Source organism: Cydia amplana, chromosome 24 (genome assembly GCF_948474715.1).
Source record: "Cydia amplana chromosome 24, ilCydAmpl1.1, whole genome shotgun sequence".
In the NCBI taxonomy this organism is placed as follows: domain Eukaryota; kingdom Metazoa; phylum Arthropoda; class Insecta; order Lepidoptera; family Tortricidae; genus Cydia; species Cydia amplana.
The window spans coordinates 671,279-694,536 of record NC_086092.1 but is presented as its reverse complement, the minus strand read 5'-3'; the positions used below and the strand labels follow the sequence as shown (position 1 = coordinate 694,536).

At 37.1% G+C, this 23,258-nt stretch overlaps 1 protein-coding gene and 1 non-coding gene across 2 annotated transcripts in view; one reads left to right on the top strand and one right to left on the bottom strand.

Moving 5' to 3' along the window:
• Positions 1-1,759: 1,759 nt before the first annotated feature.
• LOC134659168 (talin-1) overlaps positions 1,760-23,258 on the bottom strand; it is a 157,490-nt gene continuing 135,991 nt past the window's right edge. Inside the window, exons 53-63 of the mRNA XM_063514800.1 lie at positions 21,638-21,823; positions 20,594-20,786; positions 18,521-18,651; positions 14,943-15,062; positions 12,156-12,365; positions 11,330-11,508; positions 10,331-10,477; positions 9,010-9,154; positions 8,672-8,772; positions 4,798-4,959; positions 1,760-2,704 (exon numbers count right to left, since the gene is read on the bottom strand). Of these exons, the coding sequence (XP_063370870.1) occupies positions 1,762-2,704; positions 4,798-4,959; positions 8,672-8,772; positions 9,010-9,154; positions 10,331-10,477; positions 11,330-11,508; positions 12,156-12,365; positions 14,943-15,062; positions 18,521-18,651; positions 20,594-20,786; positions 21,638-21,823 (2,517 nt within the window). The 3' untranslated portion in view covers positions 1,760-1,761. The remainder of the gene's footprint in view (positions 2,705-4,797; positions 4,960-8,671; positions 8,773-9,009; positions 9,155-10,330; positions 10,478-11,329; positions 11,509-12,155; positions 12,366-14,942; positions 15,063-18,520; positions 18,652-20,593; positions 20,787-21,637; positions 21,824-23,258) is intronic.
• Trnas-gga (transfer RNA serine (anticodon GGA)) lies at positions 3,753-3,825 on the top strand. The gene has a single exon. It is a non-coding gene; the product is annotated as a tRNA-Ser (tRNA).

The following is a 23,258-nucleotide window of genomic DNA, read 5'->3' as shown; positions in this document are numbered from 1 at the left end:
TATGCAACTTCTTCTATAAGTAGTAACAACTTGTTTTTTCACACTCTGTAGCATTCAGTTTTTATAGAAGAGGCATAATATTTTTATTATTTTTAGAGGTTATATGTTATTTAGCTGTTTGTCTATTTAGTTTATTAATTTATTTCATAGTTAGTGTTATTCATTATAGGATAGTCCAAACCCATTTTATTTTTTATTTTATTTTAGTTAATTTTATATCCGCTCCCGATCTGGACAATAATTTTCACCAAAACATCAACTTTTATAGAATTTACAAATCGAAACAATAATCTTTGTATATTCTTTCTAAGGCCAAGTTTAGGCACTAGGTTCTAAAGTAAACCGTGTCTAGCACCGAACAGAGAGTACTAACTATAAAACTTTCGTACAAAAGGGACTTTTTTGGCAACGAAAATTTTCAAATTTCATCTCTTTAATTTTTATTTTTTAGAGTTACTACTCTCTCGCAGTCAAGGGTACATACACAAAACGTTTAAATAATATGTAATCATTATTGTTACGTATTTTTTAAACTAGCATTTCCTGTAGTAACCTCGACTTAATCGTCAAGTATTTTTTAGTTCCTTCAGTAAAAAAGTGTTTTTACATAACTAAGTACATATTTACATTTTTTTACTGTTAGGAACTAAAAATTACTTAATCGTGACACGGATATCTCGAGACATTAAGGCAGTTTTAAATCTAAACATAAAATCTTTTTTCGAGACATATTTTTATATTTTTAAATATATATTTAAATTTCAACGTGCGTTCACATATTTCATAAGAATCAATTTCATTATAATGCACACACAAATGCCATACGCGTGAACTCTATCACTTTAACAATAAGGACTAGTTTTGGTTAATCCACGCGCTACTGAAGCCCAGTGAGATTGCATGATGCCATACAATACCGTATAATTGTATGGAGCCATACAATCGTACATCTAGTATGACTACTGAAAGCTACACACATTAACACTCTTTTCGAAGTCGGTTGACGAACACAACATCTATATAAAGCCTTAAAAGCCGATTCTATTGCTAAACCAAATATTGAATATATATATGTACAAGTAATGAAAATACCCAGTACAGATGTAATAATAATCCATCGTATTTTCAAGAAAACTTACGAACGTGTCTTGCTATTTCAGTCAGTCTCGGTACAAAAAGTACTGAGGTTGACTGAAGTAGCATGACAAATACGAAAGTTTCCGAGAAAATACGACGGAAAACAATTATGACACTACATCTTTAAATATTATTACTCATTTGAAAAAGTGGCCGCCATTTGTAACTTTTTAGTTTACCGGCGCATTGTTTCTAAATAAATATCTTAAGTCGTTGCCAATTTTGAAGAATGAAACTTATATTTATAAAATATCATCTGGCTAGTAACAAATATATTTTTTACTTTTAAAAACAATAAAACCGGCTGTACTAGCAAGCCAGTATAGTTCAAAAACGTAATAAGTGCCCCTGGTCTATATGTATATAAGTTATATCTGAATTTAGACAATAATTGTAAATAAGCGGTGGCCGTATCAGTTAACACTGTTGACGATTAAAGATGTGCAAAAACGATGTGTGCGACCGTTTGAAATTTCTCGGAAGTTTCGAGTAAAATTGGCAGGAAACAATGTTCATTTTGGAAATGGAAAATTTCAAGTCCCATACAAAAATACAAGCTCCGAAAATTTCCCGATGACGATACACTGCTATAGTCTAAGGGCACTCAAGTTTTATAACGAACCTTCAAAAGTTTCCAAACTTCTTCGTAACAGTCGAACTCGTCTCCGATTTGTGTGAACTTGTCATCACACTTTTCTTTTCAATTCTCTCCGAAGTTATCGTCGACTTTGAGAACTTCTTGTCCAAGCTGTCCATCTCTTTCGAGAGGTCCTTTTTCACCGAATGACCCTCTGTCGCGAACTCAGAAGGCCTCATGAACGAGCGACTCGTGTCCGAGCTTAATTTGGACTCTAGCGTGTTAAATCTAGAGTCCAAAGTGCTGTAACGGCTGTCATTATCGAAAGACTTGGACAGTTCGTCGATTCCCTCCAATTTGACAGGTTCATATTTAGTGTTTGTCGTAGTTAGGTTAACTGGTGAAGAGCTGTATATTTTGGTAGTAGTAACCTTTTGAGTTCCGTTAGGTATTTCTTTAACTTCAGTCATAGTTTCCTCCGTGTAATTCGGACCTCCGTAGCTATGGACCTCTTTCCCGTAAGGTGAAGATATTCTTTCGTAATCCGGTGTCGCGGCTTTGACAAGATCTGTGGATGTCTGTTTGAATTCTTGGTGATAATCCTTTTCAAACTTAGACGGTGTTGAGGTTACAAATGGTGATTTTTTAGTTTCCGTTTTTATGAATTCCGTTTTTGGAAAGCTTTGATAAGATTCGCTTTTGACAGTGAATTCTGTCTGTTTAGTGCCGCCCGGGATCGCTTCGGTAGATTTCTGATGTTCGGAAAAGCTTTGTCCGACGCCATCGAAATTGGCGGGTTTTTTAAGGGTTGAATAAATATGTTCTTTATCATCGAATTTGAGGTCTCTGGCGTTGAATTTCGGGCTTAGAGGACTCATTTTCGGTGCGTCGTATCCGAATTCTTTTTTAAAGATGTTTGATTCGAATTGCCTCTGTTCTTCTGTCTTGGAGTGATCGCTGCGCGGTGTGTCGTAGAGTCTCGTTTCGTAGCTGTAACGTTTTCCATTATTAGTGGACGACCGGATGTTACCCGTCACCGGAAGGGAAGCTGTCACCATGCATGCAGGCTTTAGTTACAGTTAAAAGCGATGTGCGATGTCTCTGCCGCACACTGTGTGAGCGAGACGCCGCCTGTGGAATGGTGTTCGTCGATGTTGACTTTAGCAATTGTTTTTTTACGACCAATGTTTTGTGCAGACGGCAGGATAGGTCTACAAAAGTATTATGGCAATTATGATCTTTGACACTGTCCCTCTGTATAAAGGAGTCGTAAGGTAAACGTACTGGTGCTCGGTCCCAGTACATGTCATCTTGAAACTTAAGTCATTGTCAATAGAGGTGACAGCAGGGTGTTGTCTATTGGGCTAAATTGCTCTGATAATTAGATTAAGATAATATTTGCCTATGTAATACCTAATTATTATTCATAAGTGCTACATCGGCTACATGAATAAAGTATATTTTGAATTGAATTGAATCAGCATGTCGAGCACTAGTACGTTTACCTTACCTGTTTTTTGATTCGCTATTTGTTACGAAAGAAACGTGAAAGTAAACAAATGACGATATTTCAGGCGAGTACATGACGTTTTGTAAATTACTTTGCTTCTTGTTGTCAACGAAATGATGATAACTACTTTATTTCACTTTTTAATTTTTACGGAACGCACGAAACATTTTTACGAAACGCATAAGTTTTAAAAGAAGCGAAATTCGCATCTACCTACTTAATTCTTAAAAGAACATTTTAAGAACTTTTTTGAAGATATTTTTAGATCGTTTAAGAACTTTGCGGCAGGCTCGACATAATTCGCACAAAGTTAAAACGTTAAGATCTCAAAATAGTGTAGCATTTTTATAATTTGAAAATATTTTTTTTTTAATTCTATAACAGAACTATTTCTACACAACTTTGGGAACAAATCAATTTATTTTATTAAATATTTTTGATTTATGTTTTTTAAGTAGTCCAAAAGTCCATGGTCAAAGTCTTAGTAAGATGGCATTATAGTCGAGAAATTGGGACGTGTTCCACCGTGGCGCGGTGGCCAAGGGGTTCAAGGCGTTAGCCCGGATTGCTAAAGACGCCGGTTCGAATCCGGCCTGCACCACTGGAGGGCTTCGTCACTTTTTCCTTAATATATGACATCTATTTCAGTTTAGAACTATTTCTTTTACGTGGAAAAACTTGAACATGCTAGTAAATTCAAAATTCATAATTGCCATAACCAATTTGCATCCCTAAAGATCGGTTTTCCTAGGATAGCGGTGCCGTCATATAGCGGCCGTCTCCATACTAAATAATACGGCTAAATATGGATGTCGTAGTATTTGTGAGCATTTCTCAAATAATTTGTACATTTCGATCACATCTTAGATTTCTATAAAAATTGGTATGCTGGTAAAGCACATGAAGCTGAACAATTTCCACCATATTTCCCAAAATGTCCAAGAAAGTTCGTATGAAACTTCCTTTTCTGTTACCAGATTTCCTTACACATTTGATAACAAAAAAGGAATGTTTCATACAAACTTTCTTGGACATTTTGGGAAATATGGTGGAAATTGTTCAGCTTCATGTACTTTACCAGCATACCAATTTTTATAGAAATCTAAGATGTGATCGAAATCATAGAAAAAAAAATACATAGAGTGCTCACTCCATACATCAGTTTTAGTACCAAAAAGACTATTAGCATCTAGCATCGAGTAGCGGAACTATCAGTACTGCTACTTGACAATAGATGTAGCACCGACCGGAAAGTCTTATGCTGTTGAGATAAGACTTTCCGGTCGGTGCTACATCTATTGTCAAGTAGCAGTACTGATAGTTCCGCTACTCGATGCTAGATGTAGACACTGAAATCAATAGTCTGAACTGATGTATGGAGTGAGCACTCTTGTCTTACTATATTTCTCTATGTCGAAATGTACAAATTATTCGAGAAATGCTCTTGTATGGAGACGGCCGCTATATGACGGCACCGCTTTCCTAGGAAACCAGAGCATAATTGCTAATATGATGGTGCTGATGGCTGTTCCCGGTGCGGAAAATGATTCAACGAACCCATTATTCCGCATACTTTAACAACGAGGCGCGGCGCGGCGGCGGTGGCGGCTTCTCCCTCTTGTAATATATCCTGTCTCCCTCCCTCTTGTAGCCGTCCGGGTCCGGGCCCACGAGCACGGCCGTCCGGACTTGGGGCAGTTGCAGCGATCGCACCGTTATGGGTTCGTCCATGCTCCTATTAGTACCCCATGCAGGTTTAGAAAATTAGTTGTTAGGGTCAGTTTAAAGGGTGGGGAGTTTCAAACGCATTTTGATCTACATTTATTTGTTTTTTAATCTTTGTCGAAATAGCATAGCCAAAATTTATGAATGATTTTTTTACTTTTTTGATCCTAATCGCATAAATGTAGCCATAAAAGGAAAACAGAGTAATATATCCTAGCATATGCCTGGTTAGATAGCTGAACTATACAGGGTGTTTACATTTCGTATCGTGTTTGTGACAATTGTCACTTCAGTGAGGTACAACAAAAATCTATTTTTTAATTCGGTAGACTAAAATGACATTTCATAGTATGAAATGACATTTTATTTTCATACTATGAACTGTCATTGCAACCTACCGAATAAAAAAATAGACTTTAGATTATCAAAGTATCGTTTGACAATAAAGTTACGATAAAATGCAAAATTTCACGCAACTTATTATTTTAGAATGTGATAAAACTATTGTAACTAGTAAATTCCATGATATTTCCGTAAAAAAAAAAACTTTATGAAATACCTAAGAACTATTTTGTCCATGGCAATTTGTTGAAAATTTAATTAAGAACTATCACTTTTTGATGGCATATAATTTCAGTTAAATATTCTTTTGAGACAAATTCAAATCGCTTGAAACAACCCATTTTAAATCTACAAGTCAACACGTCATTATCACAGTAGGTTAACTGTCAAAGCTGGAACAAGACTGTAAAACATGGAATATGTACAGAACGATGGTTCGAAGCGTGTGTCATATCCACAGAATAGGGCACCTCACTGTATTACTTGTAGGGTATTACGTAGGGAGCATAAGTTTAGTGTTAATGTAACTATTATAATTAAATAAATATATCTATGTATTACGTCGTTTAATTTCAGATATAATTTTTAGTTAATTATCGTAGAGTTAGTCGTAGTAATACATTATCATGTATTATATATTAAAGAAATAACGAAACTACTCAATTAGTTATAAGTTTATGTAAGGTATCTTTTTCTGTGGATTGACACAAAATATGCCATTTGCAAAACGCGGGACAAGCGATCAAAAGTCGACGTCAGAGAGGGTGGGCGGAAAGCGTGTAATAACATGTAAGGCACATTAAACCTTACTTCAAAATAACAAGTCTGTTTCCGAATCATAACCTCCTAAGGCCCAAGGTCCTACCTTAAGTACTTATTCAGTTCGATGAAATTTAAACCATCTTCAGTTGGAACAGAGTCGCTTTTGCTTTGTTTCGTTCAATTTTCAAACAAAGCAAAATCAACTCTATTTCCTACACTACAGGTTAAAATTTCAGTGGCAAATTTTAGATTTTTCATTTGTATGGCTGAGCCGTAGGAGGATAAAATTGCTTTTCTATACTTGAAGATGACAAAAACAGGAAATATTAAGATATGGATTTTTAATGAAGAATTTTAGTACCTATTTATTATAAAAATGAAGAAACTTGCATTTCTGCTCAGTTTTTATAATAGCACTAGAATTGAACACTATGAAAGAGAAAACTGTATGTACAGGGGAAAGATTTTTATAGAAGAAAGTTGTAGTGAATCAAAAAGAAGATTTGAAGTATCTGACGCCGACCACACGATATTGCCATTGCGCATCACAATCCGTGTTCTTATATATTTGTACAAAGTTACAATTAAGTAATTTCATACAAACATTGAAAACACGCATCACGTGCCTAAGCTCGTACAAAGACTTACGGCATCGTTCTGTCATTTCTGCTTCTGTAAATTAAACGGTATACGGCTAGATAACACAGATTATAAGAAGATCTAGATCTAGACACAAAGCAAGCACCGGTCTGCGGTGGTCAATGGTCGAACAAGAAGAAATTTGTTACTAGTTTTCTACATACGTAACACATGGCTCAAACATCACTAAGTACAGTAAGCTGCAGAGATAACTGACCCCTCCTGTATAGAAATTGTTTACAGAGCGGTCAGTTAACTCTGCAAATTGTAAAAAAGGGATTGTAAAACATCAAGTCAACTCAGCAGAAAAATAACCATGTATTTTTAATTGTATTGAGCTACCAAAGTTTTAGAAAATGTAATCGCTTACTTTTTCATACTTCAAATAATTTTTTTATCATAGACTGTAAAATTATGTAGAAAACCAGTAATACTATAATTCTAAAGTACTTAATTATAAAAGGCAATTTTGAGTAATTTTCATTTGCCTATATAATGGACATCGTAACTTGACCTTCCATTATAAAGGACAGAAGAATTATTCAGTTTATGCCTAAGAAAGTATAGAGCAAGCGCTAAGCCATGCTAATGACAAGAGTATATATTCTTAAAACTAACTTAAAATATGTTTAATTAGACACAATTATAATGAATAAACCACACTTTTGTGACGTGAAACATTTATGTTAGACACATTTTCGTAGCATTATTTTTAAGCATATCAAGTATTGTGCTAGATCGGTTAGAAAATGACATTGTGATTTGTAAAATATGACAGCGTATGATTTATGAAGGCAGTATAGTTATTAGGAATGAGCACAATACTTTAATTTGACATTTTGACTAATAGCGATCGAATGGATAGAATGATTTAATGTAAACATAGTTTGTTTCAGTGTTCTTAACATGTTTTAGAAAAGTGTAGTGTATTCTTAACAATACCTAGTCTCTTCTTTTTAAATCTGACTAAAAAGCAAGAGAAAAAGTAATGTCATAAACTTGTGGTTTATTTCTAAAAATACCCTCAAAAAAGTACTAAGAACTTGAGGGTAGTCTAAAAATGAACCATTCCCCTAAATAATATTTGTGTACTATAAAATTTGGAAAACCTTATCAAAAAACCTTAACCTATTCCAATGTCTTTAGGCACACGTAATAATTGTTCTGTAAAGGCACTTCTAAAATTATTCTTAACAAAGTGGTTACTTTTAAATTATCACACAATGCATTTTAAATATTTTAGTCATAAATGCAGCAAAGTATGCATACAAAAACGACCGTTATGGCACATATGTGTTATAAAAAGTACAAAATCATACTTGTCCATTATAATGGACATTGTTTTTTAAGTCCTTTAAAAAGGACATTGTTTTATAAGTATCCTCCATAGCGGAGAGCAGTCTTGTTATAGTGTTCCTGATGTTATGGTGTTATATACAGGGCGTTATCTTCTGGTGGTCCAATGGTAGCGTGTAAAAAAGCATTAAAAAGTTAAAATTTGTGAAAATGTTAGTTTGCGTTTTTCTTTGATAAATGGAAAGGCTTTTCTCATGATATTGGAGGTAGATGGAAATATTACAAGGTAATTATTTATTTATTTTTAGTAACACGATCTATATATTGATTATATTTTTATGTCGGTATATACTTGTCGATATATCAATAGACGTGAATAAAAATATGTCGAAGAGGTACAATAGATATACACAAGTGTATGTATACATACACATTTTAACTTTTCTGAGAGCTAAGATATTACCCCTAAAGCCCAAAACCTATTATTTTAATACATTTTACAACCAAGTCATAGTAACTAGTAAAAGGTATTAAAATAACAGATACTAACACACCTACTTCTATATAAATATAAAAAAAAACCGAAACAAATCCTTAGAAATTTTTAAGTCTGTTAAAAACGCCTAGTAATATTTCCATATCTCCCTAACGTTGATACCCAGAACTGTTTTCCCTCCACTTACCGAGTAGTGAAGCCCTCATAGTTCTGTTTCGGCTCCTCCTGTGGCCGAAAGCTTGTGAACGTAGGGCTCTGTACCGTGTACTGTTTCTCGTCGCGTTTCCGCTCCAAAGTAGAATACCCGTTGCTTGATTGAGTTGTGTGGGACACGTTTTGCTGGTTGTATGTATTCTGGTTGTATCCACTTGTTGAGTGGATATTCTGATTGTATCCTGGACTTGTTGGGTGGATATTTTGATTATATCCTGGACTTGTTGGGTGGATATTTTGGCTGTAGCCAGGGCTGGTAGGATGGATGTTTTGACCATGGTTTTGGTTGTAGCCTGGACTAGTTGGGTGTACATTTTGTTGGTAGCCAGGGCTGGCGGGGCCGTGTATAGAGTGGTCGAGGTGGGAGATATGTTGGCTTAAGTTGGTGTTGTGAGCCGAGTATGTGCTGTTGGGGCTGTATGTTGTGTTTATGTAGCTGCTGGTTGGCGTGCGCGGCCTGGAAAGGGTGAAGCAGATATTGTGACATTGACAGATTGTGAATTTATATCATGCCATCATATACATGCTATATGATGTCAAATCAATAAGTAAATAATATGGTAAATATTTTGCTGATCTTTCTTTATTTCCTTAACCGCTAATACTATATTTTAACCTAAAAATGAACCATTACATTATAAAGTTTGAGTCTGCTAAGCGCGCTAACGTACAGTCGCCTGTATTGTCAAGGCGTTAGAGTGCATCTTCCTCGCGTTGTCCCGGCATTTTGCCACGGCTCATGGGAGCCTGGGGTCCGCTTGGCAACTAATCCCAGTAATTGGCGTGGGCACTAGTTTTTACGAAAGCGACTGCCATCTGACCTTCCAACCCAGAGGGTAAACTAGGCCCGTATTGGGATTAGTCCGGTTTCCTCACGATGTTTTCCTTCACCGAAAAGCGACTGGTAAATATCAAATGATATTTCGTACATAAGTTCCGAAAAACTCATTGGTACGAGCCGGGGTTCGAACCCGCGACCTCCGGATTGCAAGTCGCACGCTCTTACCGCTAGGCCACCAGCGCTTTTTTCCACCAGCGCTTTTTTTTTTTGTGTTCATATTTTGGAGCATCTCGGCCGCTTCGTTATATCTGACTGTACAAAAGTAATATATATAATTTTTTCTTTAAATAGGTTACGAATCGTTTTCTAACTCTTAATTCAATATTTATGAGTATCTTACTTCAGAATAATGCCAATTTCAAAAGACAAGTGCATAATTCAGTCCATTTAACATCATATTGCAACACAAGCTTTCTTGAGCTTACCGTGGGGCTTAGTCAATTTGTGTAATAATGTCCTATAATATTTATTATTATTCATTTATTTATTTAAAACAGTTGTACAAATAGTGATCTGTCTTCTAGCTCCTTCTAGAACAGTGGTTCCTAACCTTTTCAGTCCGGTCACCCCTATGACTAACTAGGGAACCTGATTTTACCCCTCCTCCCAATGGTAATAAATAATAAAACGTGTACGTTTGTTGTATTGTTAAATTAGGTTAGCTTATTACCCCCGTAAAATACCAGTTTTACCCCCACGGTAACCCTGTTACCCTGGGGTAACCCTGTTACACGGTTACCCTGGGGGTAATTACCCCCAGGTTAGGAACCACTGTTCTAGAAGTAGACATACCTGACGGGCAACCTGCCGAGGTTAACCTCGGTGTCTGTATCGTCGCCCGAGGTCTCTGCGCCGCGCATCTTGTACTTGGCCTGCCGGATCGCGTTGAGGCGCCCTCTGGCTTCTTCTAGCTCCTTCTCGATGCGGAGAATCTCAGATCTAGAGGGAAAAAAATCAGTTATATAAGTTTTTTAAAACTATTTTCTTATTTAGGGTCAAACTATGTTTCTTCTACGATAGCAATGTTGCAGCGTATTATGGCTATGCTTAGTCTTCGTTCAGTTATGGCGTTGTGTTTTGGGGACACAACGTAGCTACGTATATGAATGTTGCTGTGTGTTCTAACTCCCATCATTCTCCTTTTAAACGCCAGTCTGCGTTCCTCTTCACAACGCATGTTACCTTAGCTACTCATATTGAATTTAACATATGTGTAGTCGCGCCATTATCAACAGTGATAACTGACAATTCTTAAGCCTCATTGTAAAGACGCAAGATCTACCAATCAATAGTCAGTTAATATTTAATAATGGGCCTTGAGGTGGAGAACCTAGTATAAGTTAGCTGTAAGTATATCACTCACTGTATCTGTTATCTGTGACTCTCCACCGGAAAAGGTACCTTATGACGGCTGGCGCTTACGTTGCATAGCACCGCAATAGTATTGGAGCGGCGTTAATAATAGCGTAAGCGCCAACCGCCATAAGATAATTCATAAGAAATTCTTATCTTATCACTGTATCATGGAATGAAGAAGTAGTAATTAGTCATTAACACAGTTCTCACGTATTCCTATTTTCTACACCCCGCCTTACCTCATGGCGACCCTGCCAGAGCGACGCCGTTGCGGCGACCGCAAATCTCAGCCTAATGGAAGAAATCTTATGTGTAAGAGTGCTGCCTCGCTGTAGGTCAGTAATGTCAAATGTGCTTTTTCAGCGTATTACGGCTATACTTCTTCTCTGTTCAGTTATGGCGTTGTGCTTTGGGGACACCGTATGTAATACTAACCTTGCATCGATCTCCTGGGCTATGCCCCCAACCATTCTCCTGTTCAGCACCAGGCTGCGTTCCTCCTCGCAGTGCATGGCGTCCCTGGCAGCTCGCACGAGGTTGTCCGTGGAGCGGATGACTTCAGCCCCGGCGGCTTGGAGGCGGCGGGTGGATTCGGATGACGGGTCCGCTTTCACCTGCGAATTTTAAGATCGTAAAGTACATTGTAAAGATGATAACTAGACATACCAGTGATATAAAGGGATACTCAGTGATAAAATTAAAATAATGAGAAGTTTTATCAAAGTTATTGATAAGTCGCTCATAATCAAATTTCGAAGATCGATTTTAGATATCTTCGGATATCGGTCGAAGTGAAATTTGTTACACATGTCATATAATTATAGAAAAAGTGACGAAGCCTTCCAGTCGTGAAGGCTGGATTCGAACCGGCGTCTTTAGCAATCCGGGCTAACGCCTCGAACCCCTTGGCCATCCCGCCACGGTGGAACCCGTCCCAATTTCTCGATTATATGCCATCTTACTAAGACCCTTCTAATATTTAATAAAATAATTTGATTTCTTCCCAAAGTTGTGTTACACTGATAATTTAAAACTTAACGGAGAAACTTATTATCTAAGAATTCTTCTCGTGAAAAGTGGATTAAACGTACTAAGGGGCTATTCATAAATTACGTCATTTCAAATTGAGGTCTGGACATCGGGTAATGGTAGCATGACGTTGGAGGAAACGGGGTCATTCGAAGCATGATTTTTGGATGATTTTAGGGGGGGGGGGGGTACAAAAATCGTCAAAAATATGAAATTATTAAAGTGATCTTACCTTGCAAGCGACTAACAGTTGAGCAGTGGACGAAGCCACCTGTCTCGCACTGGATATCAGCCGTTCTTCGGAGCCTGCGCCCTGGACCAGGGCGTTGGCAGCCTCCACCAGCGAGTGCGCGGCCGCGGCCACGAGCCGCGCCGCCGAGATGAGACCCTCGGACCACTGCCCGTCGTCCGACGAGAACGTTGGCCGCCGGGCCACCTTGCCCTAGGGAAACACATTATATACAGGGTGCTTCCTGTAACAGGAGCAATAAATTAAACCGTAGTACAGCCTACGGTTCAACATCCAACAACATCCTCAACAGCATCCTAAAGATGATAGCTGATCATGTGTGTTGTCCTGTAATTAATGAAATAATTTTAAATGTAAAATCTAATTTAGTTTTTAAGTACTAACATTATTTTTAAGAATGTACTAACAAATATAAGATCGTGTTATCTTTACTGAATAAATAAAATTGAATTGAATTGAATTGTACTCCTCAAACTGACCAACATTTGTTCAGCAACTTTTCAAAATAACTCATGTTTTGATTTTTATTACGCTTTAAAGTTTATTCTAAGATGCAATGTATTGCAAATTTTGTTATGTTTAAAGCGTGACAAGCGACGTCAAACACACTGATGTCAGCGTACATTGAAGGCAATATTTATTTTGTATAAAAAAGTGGAAGTCTAAAGGATTTATAATTTTTAAAAGTTGCTGAACAAATGTTGGTCAGTTTGAGGAGTACAGCCTTTGGTTTAATTTATTGCTCCTGTTACAGGAAGCATCCTGTATATGTCACCGTAAAATTGTAAACACTCGTCATATTATAATCTCGCTAGTTACATTATAAACTGACGGTAGGGAGATTATAATCTAACCTAACCCACGTTAGATTATAAACTAACGGGTTCACAATCTTACGGTGTCATATACTCAAAAATAGTCAATAGTCAGTCATATTGCATAGGGTCAACTAAAGCACTCATTAATCATCGATGCAGTCGGCCAATGTAACGAAAGGAAATATCGATTTTTGTGTGGTAAAGTCCTGTACCTTCCTGTTCCCGTATATTTAAAAGAAATGACATAAGCAGATAAGCACATTCAAGATAATTTTCTCAAACATGCAATGAAATGTCGTCGCTCCGGGCGTTATATCAGGCTTCGAAGTATCACGTTTAGGGCGGAGCAACTCCAGAGAACTGTAAAGGAATTTCATACGAAATTGAAGGCCTAGGCCGGGAAGTTTTTTTTTTAATTCTAATGTAAACATGGGGTCTGTGTCTATGAACAGGCTAAACAGCCGAATTCTATTTTTTTTTTTAATATTTTTAGTGAATGAATGGTTATCGGACCAAAATATCCGTGTTAACGCCTCTTATACACGAACGTAGGTACTGATATTAAGAATACGAATCTGTATGATTCAATGTGTTGATGAATAAATTTAAAATCTTGTCTATACGTAAGTCACCAGAGACTATAGACAATATTTAAAATCCTCTGCATTTATTTTATTTATTGAAATTGAGATTCTTATTATCAGGTTGTGTATAATGGCCCTAATAGGGTCTATTCGAACACTACACACGCGAAATACGGACGAATCCGTAAGAAAAAAAGTCATTATGGCAGGATTGTTGGTTGGTATTGGTGGTTGATATTTATCATTTGTTTTTTTGAGTGGTGATTTTTTTTATTTCATTGCATATGTTTGAGAAAAGCACTATACATGCCTAGCCGTGAAAAGGTCTTGCCGACTTCGTATCACTATCCGGCCTCCCTACGGTCGGCCGTCTATACCTACTCACCCGGCAAGCCCTTCTTTCCCGGCGTCTGCAGTAATGTACTATTATATATAGATGGTCAAGCAGATCTTGTCAGTAGAGAAAGGCGGCAAAGAAAAATGTAGGCGCGATGGGATATCGTCCCATAGAAAATTTGAATTTCGCGCCTTTTTCTACTGACAAGATTTGCTTGACTATCTATATTTATTCGTATGGCATTATGTGTCGTTCTACAATTTTATTTACAAATTAATGTCTAAGTTCTTCACCCTGCGTGCTGCGTTAACACTGTACACTTTTAAGTCCAGAGGGTCACCAGGTACATTCGTTTTGGGCACTCGTGAATTATATGGTGGATAGATTGTATAGGCTCTCCGCAATGGTAATACTTTAATGAGTTAAAACTATGTAAATCTATATATATAAACGTGAAAGACCTGACTGACTTAAATCAACGCACAGCCCAAACCGCTGGGACTAGAAAGTCCAAATTTGGCAAGTAGGCTCCTTATAAGGTCTAGGGGTCCACTAAGAAAGGATTTTTCAAAATTCATCCCCTAAAGGGCTATCTTAGATTCCCTATCTTAGATTCCCCCTTAGAAACCCCTAATTGAAATTCAGTTTTAGTTAAGTTAGTTTAAGTTTTGTATCTGCACCTGTTCTAAGTTAACATTTAATTTCTTTTCATTAACCTATTAGTTATATAAGGCATGACGTTATACTAACGTAGCATATAATTAGTCCCGGTTTATATAAGTACCTATAATCCACATCAAATAATTAACTGTTCTTTTTTGTGCCAACCATTGCATAATTTGTAGTTATTCGTGGATAATGTCGTTGGCTATGCATTAAGTTAATCTTAATTTGTAACACTAAATGTAACATTATATTGTATAGTTGTTTGTTATCCCTAAGATGAATAAAAAAAAAAATGGGCGTCCAAAGTTTGCTCCTGCGCGTGCAAAGCCGCGGGCAAAAGCTAGTATTATAACAAATGACAAACCTGATCGATGAGTTCCCTCTGCGCCGCCGAAGCGGCGCGGACGAGCGCGGAAGTGGCCGCGATGATGGACTTGGCTGCCTCCAGGATCATCTCGTCGAAGTTGAGGCTCTCGTCCGCTTCCTGCACAATACCAGGGGGGTGTCACTCCGCAGTTTAGGTACATTTGGCCGGCGCGCCCATCGGACAGGCGTATGGCAGTGGGCTGCCGCTCGGCGCGCACGATAGTCGTGTCACGCGGCGCTCGCGCAAAATTGAAAATACACAATGGCTTCGAAACTTACTTCCGCGAGAATCAGACATGCTATCTCCGGATAAAAAATGTATGTTTACATAATCAACGTTTGTAATTCCTACATATTTATCTTAAAAACAATAAATCAGTGGGTATAGGTATAAAAACTTGTCGAGTGATAACCCCGTGCCGACACTCACAGCTCGGTCATAAAACTGCGGCGCGCAAAGGAGATTCACGGTTCGTGCGCGGTTATAAGTTTCAATTTTGCTTGCAGGCGGCGATATAGGTGTAATTTTATACCTGACTTTTGTGAAGGAGTGAATTTTCTGTACGGTAGTACTATTAGTTATTCTGTGACAATACGTACATGTTAATAATCTAATAAGTATGAAGTATGAAGCGTAGTAGCGTAATATGTAGAGAACTAAGGGGTCGTCCAGAAATCATGTGATCAAATTTGGGCTATTTTAACGCAACCCGCCCCCTCCCTGCCACAAGATCACGTGATAATTATTATTCGGGTACCCTTAGACGCTAAGCAAGTCTAATGTCGTTTCTACTGTATTGCGTATAAGTATGTAATGTTAAGTAATGTAGTTGTTTTTGTCTTTGCCGCTTTGAAAAAAATTACCAGTGATATCTTCTCTGACCCCCCCCCCCCCCCAATCGTCAAAAGTACATAATAAAGGGTCCAGAGAAAAAACAATGACAAATGTTGATAATATACTTTTTTAATTCTAATCTTATCTATACTCTACCTGTGGATGGGAACGAGTTGAAATTTATTGAATTGCAAATTTTCAAATGAAATACTTTAGAAGAACTTTGACCACAAAAACAAATTCAGCAAAAATTACGAGACGTTTTACTCTGAAACTCCTCAGCACGGATATTTTGTTCGTGTATGTTTACGTGACAGCGTGATAAAAACAGTGTCCGTATCTTTCAAACACGTGGTGTTAAAAAGTGACACTTATCATTTGTCACGTGGATAAAGCCATCCATAATTCGCTTGCAGGTTACACAAAATTTAAGTTTAAAGTAGTACTTAAATGTCAACAAAAGAGACTGCAGTAAGTCTTCTTTCTTCTGTGTTCTGAACTCGCCGATGCGCCAGAGTCGTTAGGTAATATGTTTGATTCCCGGGTGATACGCAGAACAACCAAGAATATCAAACATATCTCAACGACAACTGGCATTGTCTTCTTTCCTTCTCTTCTCTTCTGTTCTTCATACGTTCAGTAGACATTTCTTGCAATAGATTCCATATTCCTTTAGCGTACATGGCTACATTGAGTTTAGCGCAAGGGATGATTTATAATTAACACATTCATTGCCACCCAGCCATATGTCCATAGCCATAATCCAATGTTATTATGGAATAATATTAACATCAATAAATTGCTCTGATAATTAGATTAAGATAATATGTTACCTATGTAATACCTAATTACTATTCATAAGTGCTTGTTGCTATAGTTCGTTTTTTTAGCATTAGAAAGAACTTGAAAGAAGGTAAAATCAATAATCAAAAATCAATAACTATTACTTATGAAAGCCGAAGACTAAATGATCGTATTAGATTCATAATTGTTACTAATTTGGCATAACTTATTTTTAAAATGTGTTTTTCAATTAAAAGACACATCAAGATTGTTTACCTTATTTCTAATGCTAAAAAAAACGATGTATAGGCCTACATGAATAAAGTATATTTAGAACTTTGAACAAACGTATTTCGTCATATAAAGCTGTAGTACCACGATCCCTATCGGGTCGTCCGGCCTGGGAACAAAATCATAAAATACCCGATAGTCGGGTTTTCGGCACTGAATGTGTTAACCAGTGTTAACCGACATCATTTGGCAAGGACTTAATGTCAACCGATAAAATGATAACTAATTATGCTTGAGAATGGCACTGTTACCATTGGTAGTATTTTGTTACAGAGGATGATTTCTAATATTTTTTTCATAAGTTGTTAATATTTATTCAATAAAAAAGTTAAGAGAATTCAGTTAAAATAGCGAGGAAACCTAGAAACTAATAGGGAATACTCCCTATTAGTTTCTAGGTTTCCTCGCTATTACAGTAATACTACTGCAATGTTTTGCCGCCAGAGTGCAGCACTAGCGCCTTTAGTAAACCATAGATTAACTTATACATACTGTACCTTAAACTGTTTTTTGACAAGTTTTCACGGACAATCAAATATGAGATTGATACATCAAGGCGGTTTTACAATGGGCCTACCGGGAAACGCGAAATCGAAACTCGGCTAACTGCCTCTTTATCGCTCGAATATGCAAGAGTGATAGAGAGGATAGATAACAAAATTTCGACTCTCTCGTTTGCGGTAGACCCTTAAATTGTGACTTATTGTGGGAGTGGCGCCCCCTACGCAGAGTTTTGCGTAATATTCCCTATTCAGTTGAAATAGCGAGGAAACCTAGAAATTAAATTTGTACGATCATTTATGGAGTCATAGTAAACTAAGTGCCGCACAAGCTGGCACAATCGGACAAGCTCATTCACATATTGACAATGTAATTATGTTCATTTTTCTAAAATTTACAATGATACCTAATTTTAATTGTATATTATATTTCCGACATACCCATTGTATATAATAATGTAAATAACGCGGCTGTGACAATGTATGATCAATACAAATAAAGAATATGAATATGAATATTGGGCCCAAAAGTATACAATCGACTCCCGGATTCAATAGTAGTTGCCAAAAGCGTAGCAATATTTAAAACAAATTAAAAAATTGGTTAGTCGAGCAAGCGTTCTACGACCATAAAGAGTTCTTTAAAATTTAGGAACTTAGGTAGATGTACTATATTAAATACAACCTACATTATGTAGTGAAAATTAATATTTAAATATAATCTTTATACACTGTATAAAATGTGACATGTAATTTATATCACAAACATTTAAAAAGAAACTAAGCAATTTTTTATTAAACAAAATACAAAGTCAATAATACGTTACATTTTAATTTTATTTTGATTTTCTTTTACTGTACGCTAAGAATATAGAGTTAACCCCTTACTTCATGTCATAAATAAAAAGTATTTGTTTAAAAATGAACCTTATTAGTTGCTATATAGGGCTGCGCATGAGGTAAAGGGTTAAGTAGATACCTAAGTTTAAGTTACCTATCAACTACCTAGCTTGCAAATACATAAAGGAGCCTCGTCTGCCAACAAACCACTCTGTGGTTTGGCAGAAGAATATATGTAATTAGTTATAAGAAAGATCTCTGAATAAACGTTTTTTTTTTTTTTTTTTTTTATTATCAATAAAAATTATGATTATGATTATGACTAACCTGTACTTTCATGTTCTTCCTCGGGCGCAGCGACTCGAGCTTCTTGGCAGCAGCGTCAATAGAAGCGGCTGCCCCGAGCAGCTCGTTCTCGGCGATGATGGTCGGGTCGTCGGGGTCCACCCAGTCCGAGCCTACACACAACATTTCATTTCATTTCATTTCATTTATTTTGTTGTAAAGTCATGTACATAAGTAAATCCAGATGTTATACAATAAAATACAAGTCAGACCATGACACCCTGTAAGGGCACACAACATTAACTTAAAAACTAAATAACCTAAAGTTTGGATTCATTTATAAATAACAATTATTAATATAAGTATTACAAAAAATAGATGTTATAAACTATCGTCATTAAGAAAATCCTTAACCGAATAATAACATTTATCGATTAATAAATTTACTAACTTGTTTTTAAATATTGTGTTTCGAGTTTCTAGCTTAATATAATTGGGAATTTTATTTGTGATTAAAATACATTTATATTGGGGACTATTTTTACACATCTCTAGGTTAGTCTTTGATAAATTTCAATAAATTTATTCATGTCAAACAAGGATCAACTTACAAATATTAACATACATAATTACATACGTAACTACTAGTCAAACCCGTTCCTTATCGCTTCCGGTGCAAAAGTGCCCATAATGCTCACAGCATTACCCCGCTGGATGGCTATGGACAGCCTCTGCACCAGAAACGATTCGGAGCGGGGATCCTCTCCCTTTTGCCTAAGTCGACGGCCTATGTCACGCACAAATTGTTTCGCGTCAGCACCCCAGCAGCCCGCCGTTTCCACCGCAATAAAATTAAATAAATAAATAAATATTAGGGGACATCTTACACAGATCAACCTAGCCCCAAATTAAGCAAAGCTTGTACTATGGGTGCTAGGCGACGATATACATACTTATATAGATAAATGCATACTTATATACATAGAAAACATCCATGACTCCGGAACAAATATTAGTGTTCATCACACAAATAAATGCCCTTACCGGGATTCGAACCCAGGACCATCGGCTTAGCAGGCAGGGTCACTACCCACTAGGCCAGACCGGTCGTCTGTGTCTTAACGAACATCTGAACGGGACGTAGTCTGCGTAAAATGATAATTTCTGTGATAAAAATGACCCTGTCCTTCCTCGGGACTCATTTAACTCTTTAATATCTGAGCGACAAACATACAAAAACTCAAAAATGCGCGTTTTCCCAGAGATAAGACCTAGCTAGATCGATTTTTCGCCCCCCAAAACCCCCATATAGCAAATTTCATCAAAATCGTTAGAGCCGTTTTCGAGATCCTCGAAATATATATACATCTAAATAAATAAATATGCAAGAATTGCTCGTTTAAAGGTATTAGATTTCGTATTTATCATAATGAGTAGGCAAAAGAATTGCACAACTCAAGACACTTTTTAAAAGAATAAAAATCCTGGTCACGGCACCAAATTGTAACCCCTCATGTAGTAACCTAGTAACCAGCCATACAAATAGAAAATTTAAGTTCCGTAGCAACGGTCGGTATGCTCTCTCATCACGCCAATATTCAGTAAATAATACAGTATAATAACTTAGGTTCATACCTTTAAGTAAGTCAGCAGCGGCAATAATATCAGCCACAGCCGCAGCGACGCGACGCGATAGATCTGGCAGCTGTCGCTTGCCATTGCCACTGAGTACGGCTTGGAGCAACGCTCCGTATAGTAGCATCCCTTCTATATAGCGTAGAGTATAATAACTTTCCTTCAAGCAGATCCGCAGCAGCGATAATATCAGCCACAGCCGCAGCGACGCGACGCGATAGATCTGGCAGCTGTCGCTTGCCATTGCCACTGAGTACGGCTTGGAGCAACGCTCGGTATACTAGCATCCCTTCTATATAGCGTAGACTATAATAACTTACCTTTAAGTAAGTCCGCAGCAGCGATAATATCAGCAACAGCCGCGGCGACGCGACGCGATAGATCTGGCAGCTGTCGCTTGCCATTGCCACTGAGTACGGCTTGGAGCAATGCTCGGTATACTAGCATCCCTTCTATATAGCGTAGACTATAATAACTTACCTTTAAGTAAGTCCGCAGCAGCGATAATATCAGCAACAGCCGCGGCGACGCGACGCGATAGATCTGGCAGCTGTCGCTTGCCATTGCCACTGAGTACGGCTTGGAGCAACGCTCGGTAAGCTAGCGCCGCCTCGCGGCCGGACTCGATGGTGCGTATGCGAAGCTCGTCCGTTTCCGCTGTGAATGCTGCCGCCTGGAATAGAAGTTTAATTTAATAAGTAGTAAATAAAACTAAACAGGCCCATATCCTGGCTACGACCACAGCGTATGCGTTTTACTGACTGAGCTTTAAAAATACTTGAATACACTTTAAATAAATGTCATATACTAAGAAAAAAGTGACCAAGGCCTCCAGTGCCCCAGGCTAGAATTGAACCAGCGTCCTCTGCTATAGCTCTACTTGAAATAAAAACATATTAAAATATTTTCTGAAAATAATTTAATTTGTTCTAATATACTTGGATACGTTCCACACGCTTAAAATTTAATTAAATTTAGACACGAGGTCCAGCGGGAAACACCAATACAAAATAAGTTTGAAACGTTATTTCAGGTTTTTTTAATTAGAAATATTATCAACGAGTAAAAAGTTTGACAATCACGCTTAGATATCTTTTTTTCGCGTTGCATTGCATTGGATATGAGAAAATAGTTCCATCCTCTTTTCTACATGATACACTTTAGTAATTATGTTTTATAATTCATATAAGTTTATGTTAAATGTTCAGTTAAAATTCGAATATCCCGCCTTATCTGAACCCGTCTCACACTTGACGGTTCTTACGTCAATGTCACTTCATACTCTTGTACTCCGTGACACGTGTTTTTACGAGTGTATTCTAGATTCCTGATAATTTTCGTTTCATTTATCAGTTTAAACTGCATACTGCAGATCTAAGATAATAGATAAGTTTCAACCATAATGTGACGTGTGTGTGTGTGTGTGTGTGTGTGTGAGTGTGTGATGTGTGTGTGTGTGATGTGTGTGTGTGTGTGTGTGATGTGTGTGTGTACGTACATTTAAAATAAAAATATGTACTGTACCTTGCAAGCAGCTAGCAGGTCCACAACAGTCTTCCTTCCCAAATTAGCAGCGGCAGTCAACTGGTCCTGCTTGTTACTGTTTCCGGCTGAAACTGCCTTCGCTGTGCTGACGGTCATCTGGCGCGTGCAGCGGATCAGCTCTTCTGGCGTGGCTGTGGTTTTCGGTGGAGTCGGGTTCATGAGGATCTGTAGAAGGTAATAAGTATAAAGTTATATATGGACGTAACAAAATAGACTTTTGTTTTAGACGATAATTTTAAGGCATAAGTTTGACTTTGTACACATGAATTGTATTACTATTTTCTTGTTTTGTGTATACTTTCCATTACTACTACTACTCTTAGATAGTTTTGAAAAGATGCTGTTGATCTCGGAATAATAAACCAACAGGAACCGCCATTAACAGGCGTTCCCCTCTGCCAAAAGTCGGCGGCCGCCGGTCAAGGAGGTTATATAAAACTAGTTGCCATACGTCATACGCCATTCAGCAAACGTCAGTCTAAGCGGAATGTTAGGAGCAGAAAATGCCGAATTGTAGCATTTCCTCCTGTAAAAACCGATCGGAAACATCTAGCGTACTTAAAGGACACGTTTCTTTTCATATGTAAGTACTATTACATGTAAATATTATCAAATAGTGCACTAATTTAGCAAAAAACTAAAAAACATTGTCAATCTGAAAGTGATACCACTTCATGGTACTAGATCTAATTTAGGGTAATATTTAAAGAGGACTTTCTAAATATTCATTAGGTATACCTAACTTCTAATTTGTGTTGCTTATTATTATATAATTTGTATAACACATTATTTTTCTATAACACCTTATTTTTATATCAACATAATCCATTCAATCAAATAAATAGTATAAATCATAAATAACGTGATATTACCGATATAGGGTCATTGTGCTAGTTTCCGTCCATGCTCTAGTTTTCGTCCACATGACAGATTAGCAAATAACATATTTGATATTTAATTTACTACTTGCCAAATACATTTTTTATACAAGATACAAGATACAAGACATTTATTCATAAAAGTCAATGTTTTACAGGTCAGGTAGGTACGTATTCAACTAATACATACATGGTATACATTTGATTATACATCTCAGGTTATACATAGTACATAAATTACTTAGGGTTAGTGCACGTTTCAACGAATTCGTCGACGCTAAGTCAGTTAACATTTTTTTAAGATTTCCGTCAAACTTTTTTTCAGTTTTTGATAGTTTTATTTCCTCAGGTAGCAAGTTATATAATTTTAGGCCTAAGATCCCAAGTGACTTCCGGGCCCTTGCGAGCCTGCACCGCGGGACAATTAACCGGTTATTTCTACGGGCCTGCGAATGGGTAGCGTATTGATCCACGTTAGCCCTAACATACTTACATGCGGTTAATATGAAAACACTTGGAAGAGTGAGAATCTTATACTCTTTAAATAAACTTTTTGCGGGATGATCAAATGACTTTCCGCTAATGATACGAACACATTATGTAGATAGATATATTGTCTCGACATTAAGGATTGTATTAAGTCCAAATTTGTGCAGCAATGTAGATTTATATTCAATTTCGTCAAGTGGACGAAAACTAGAGCTGGACGAAAACTAACGCAC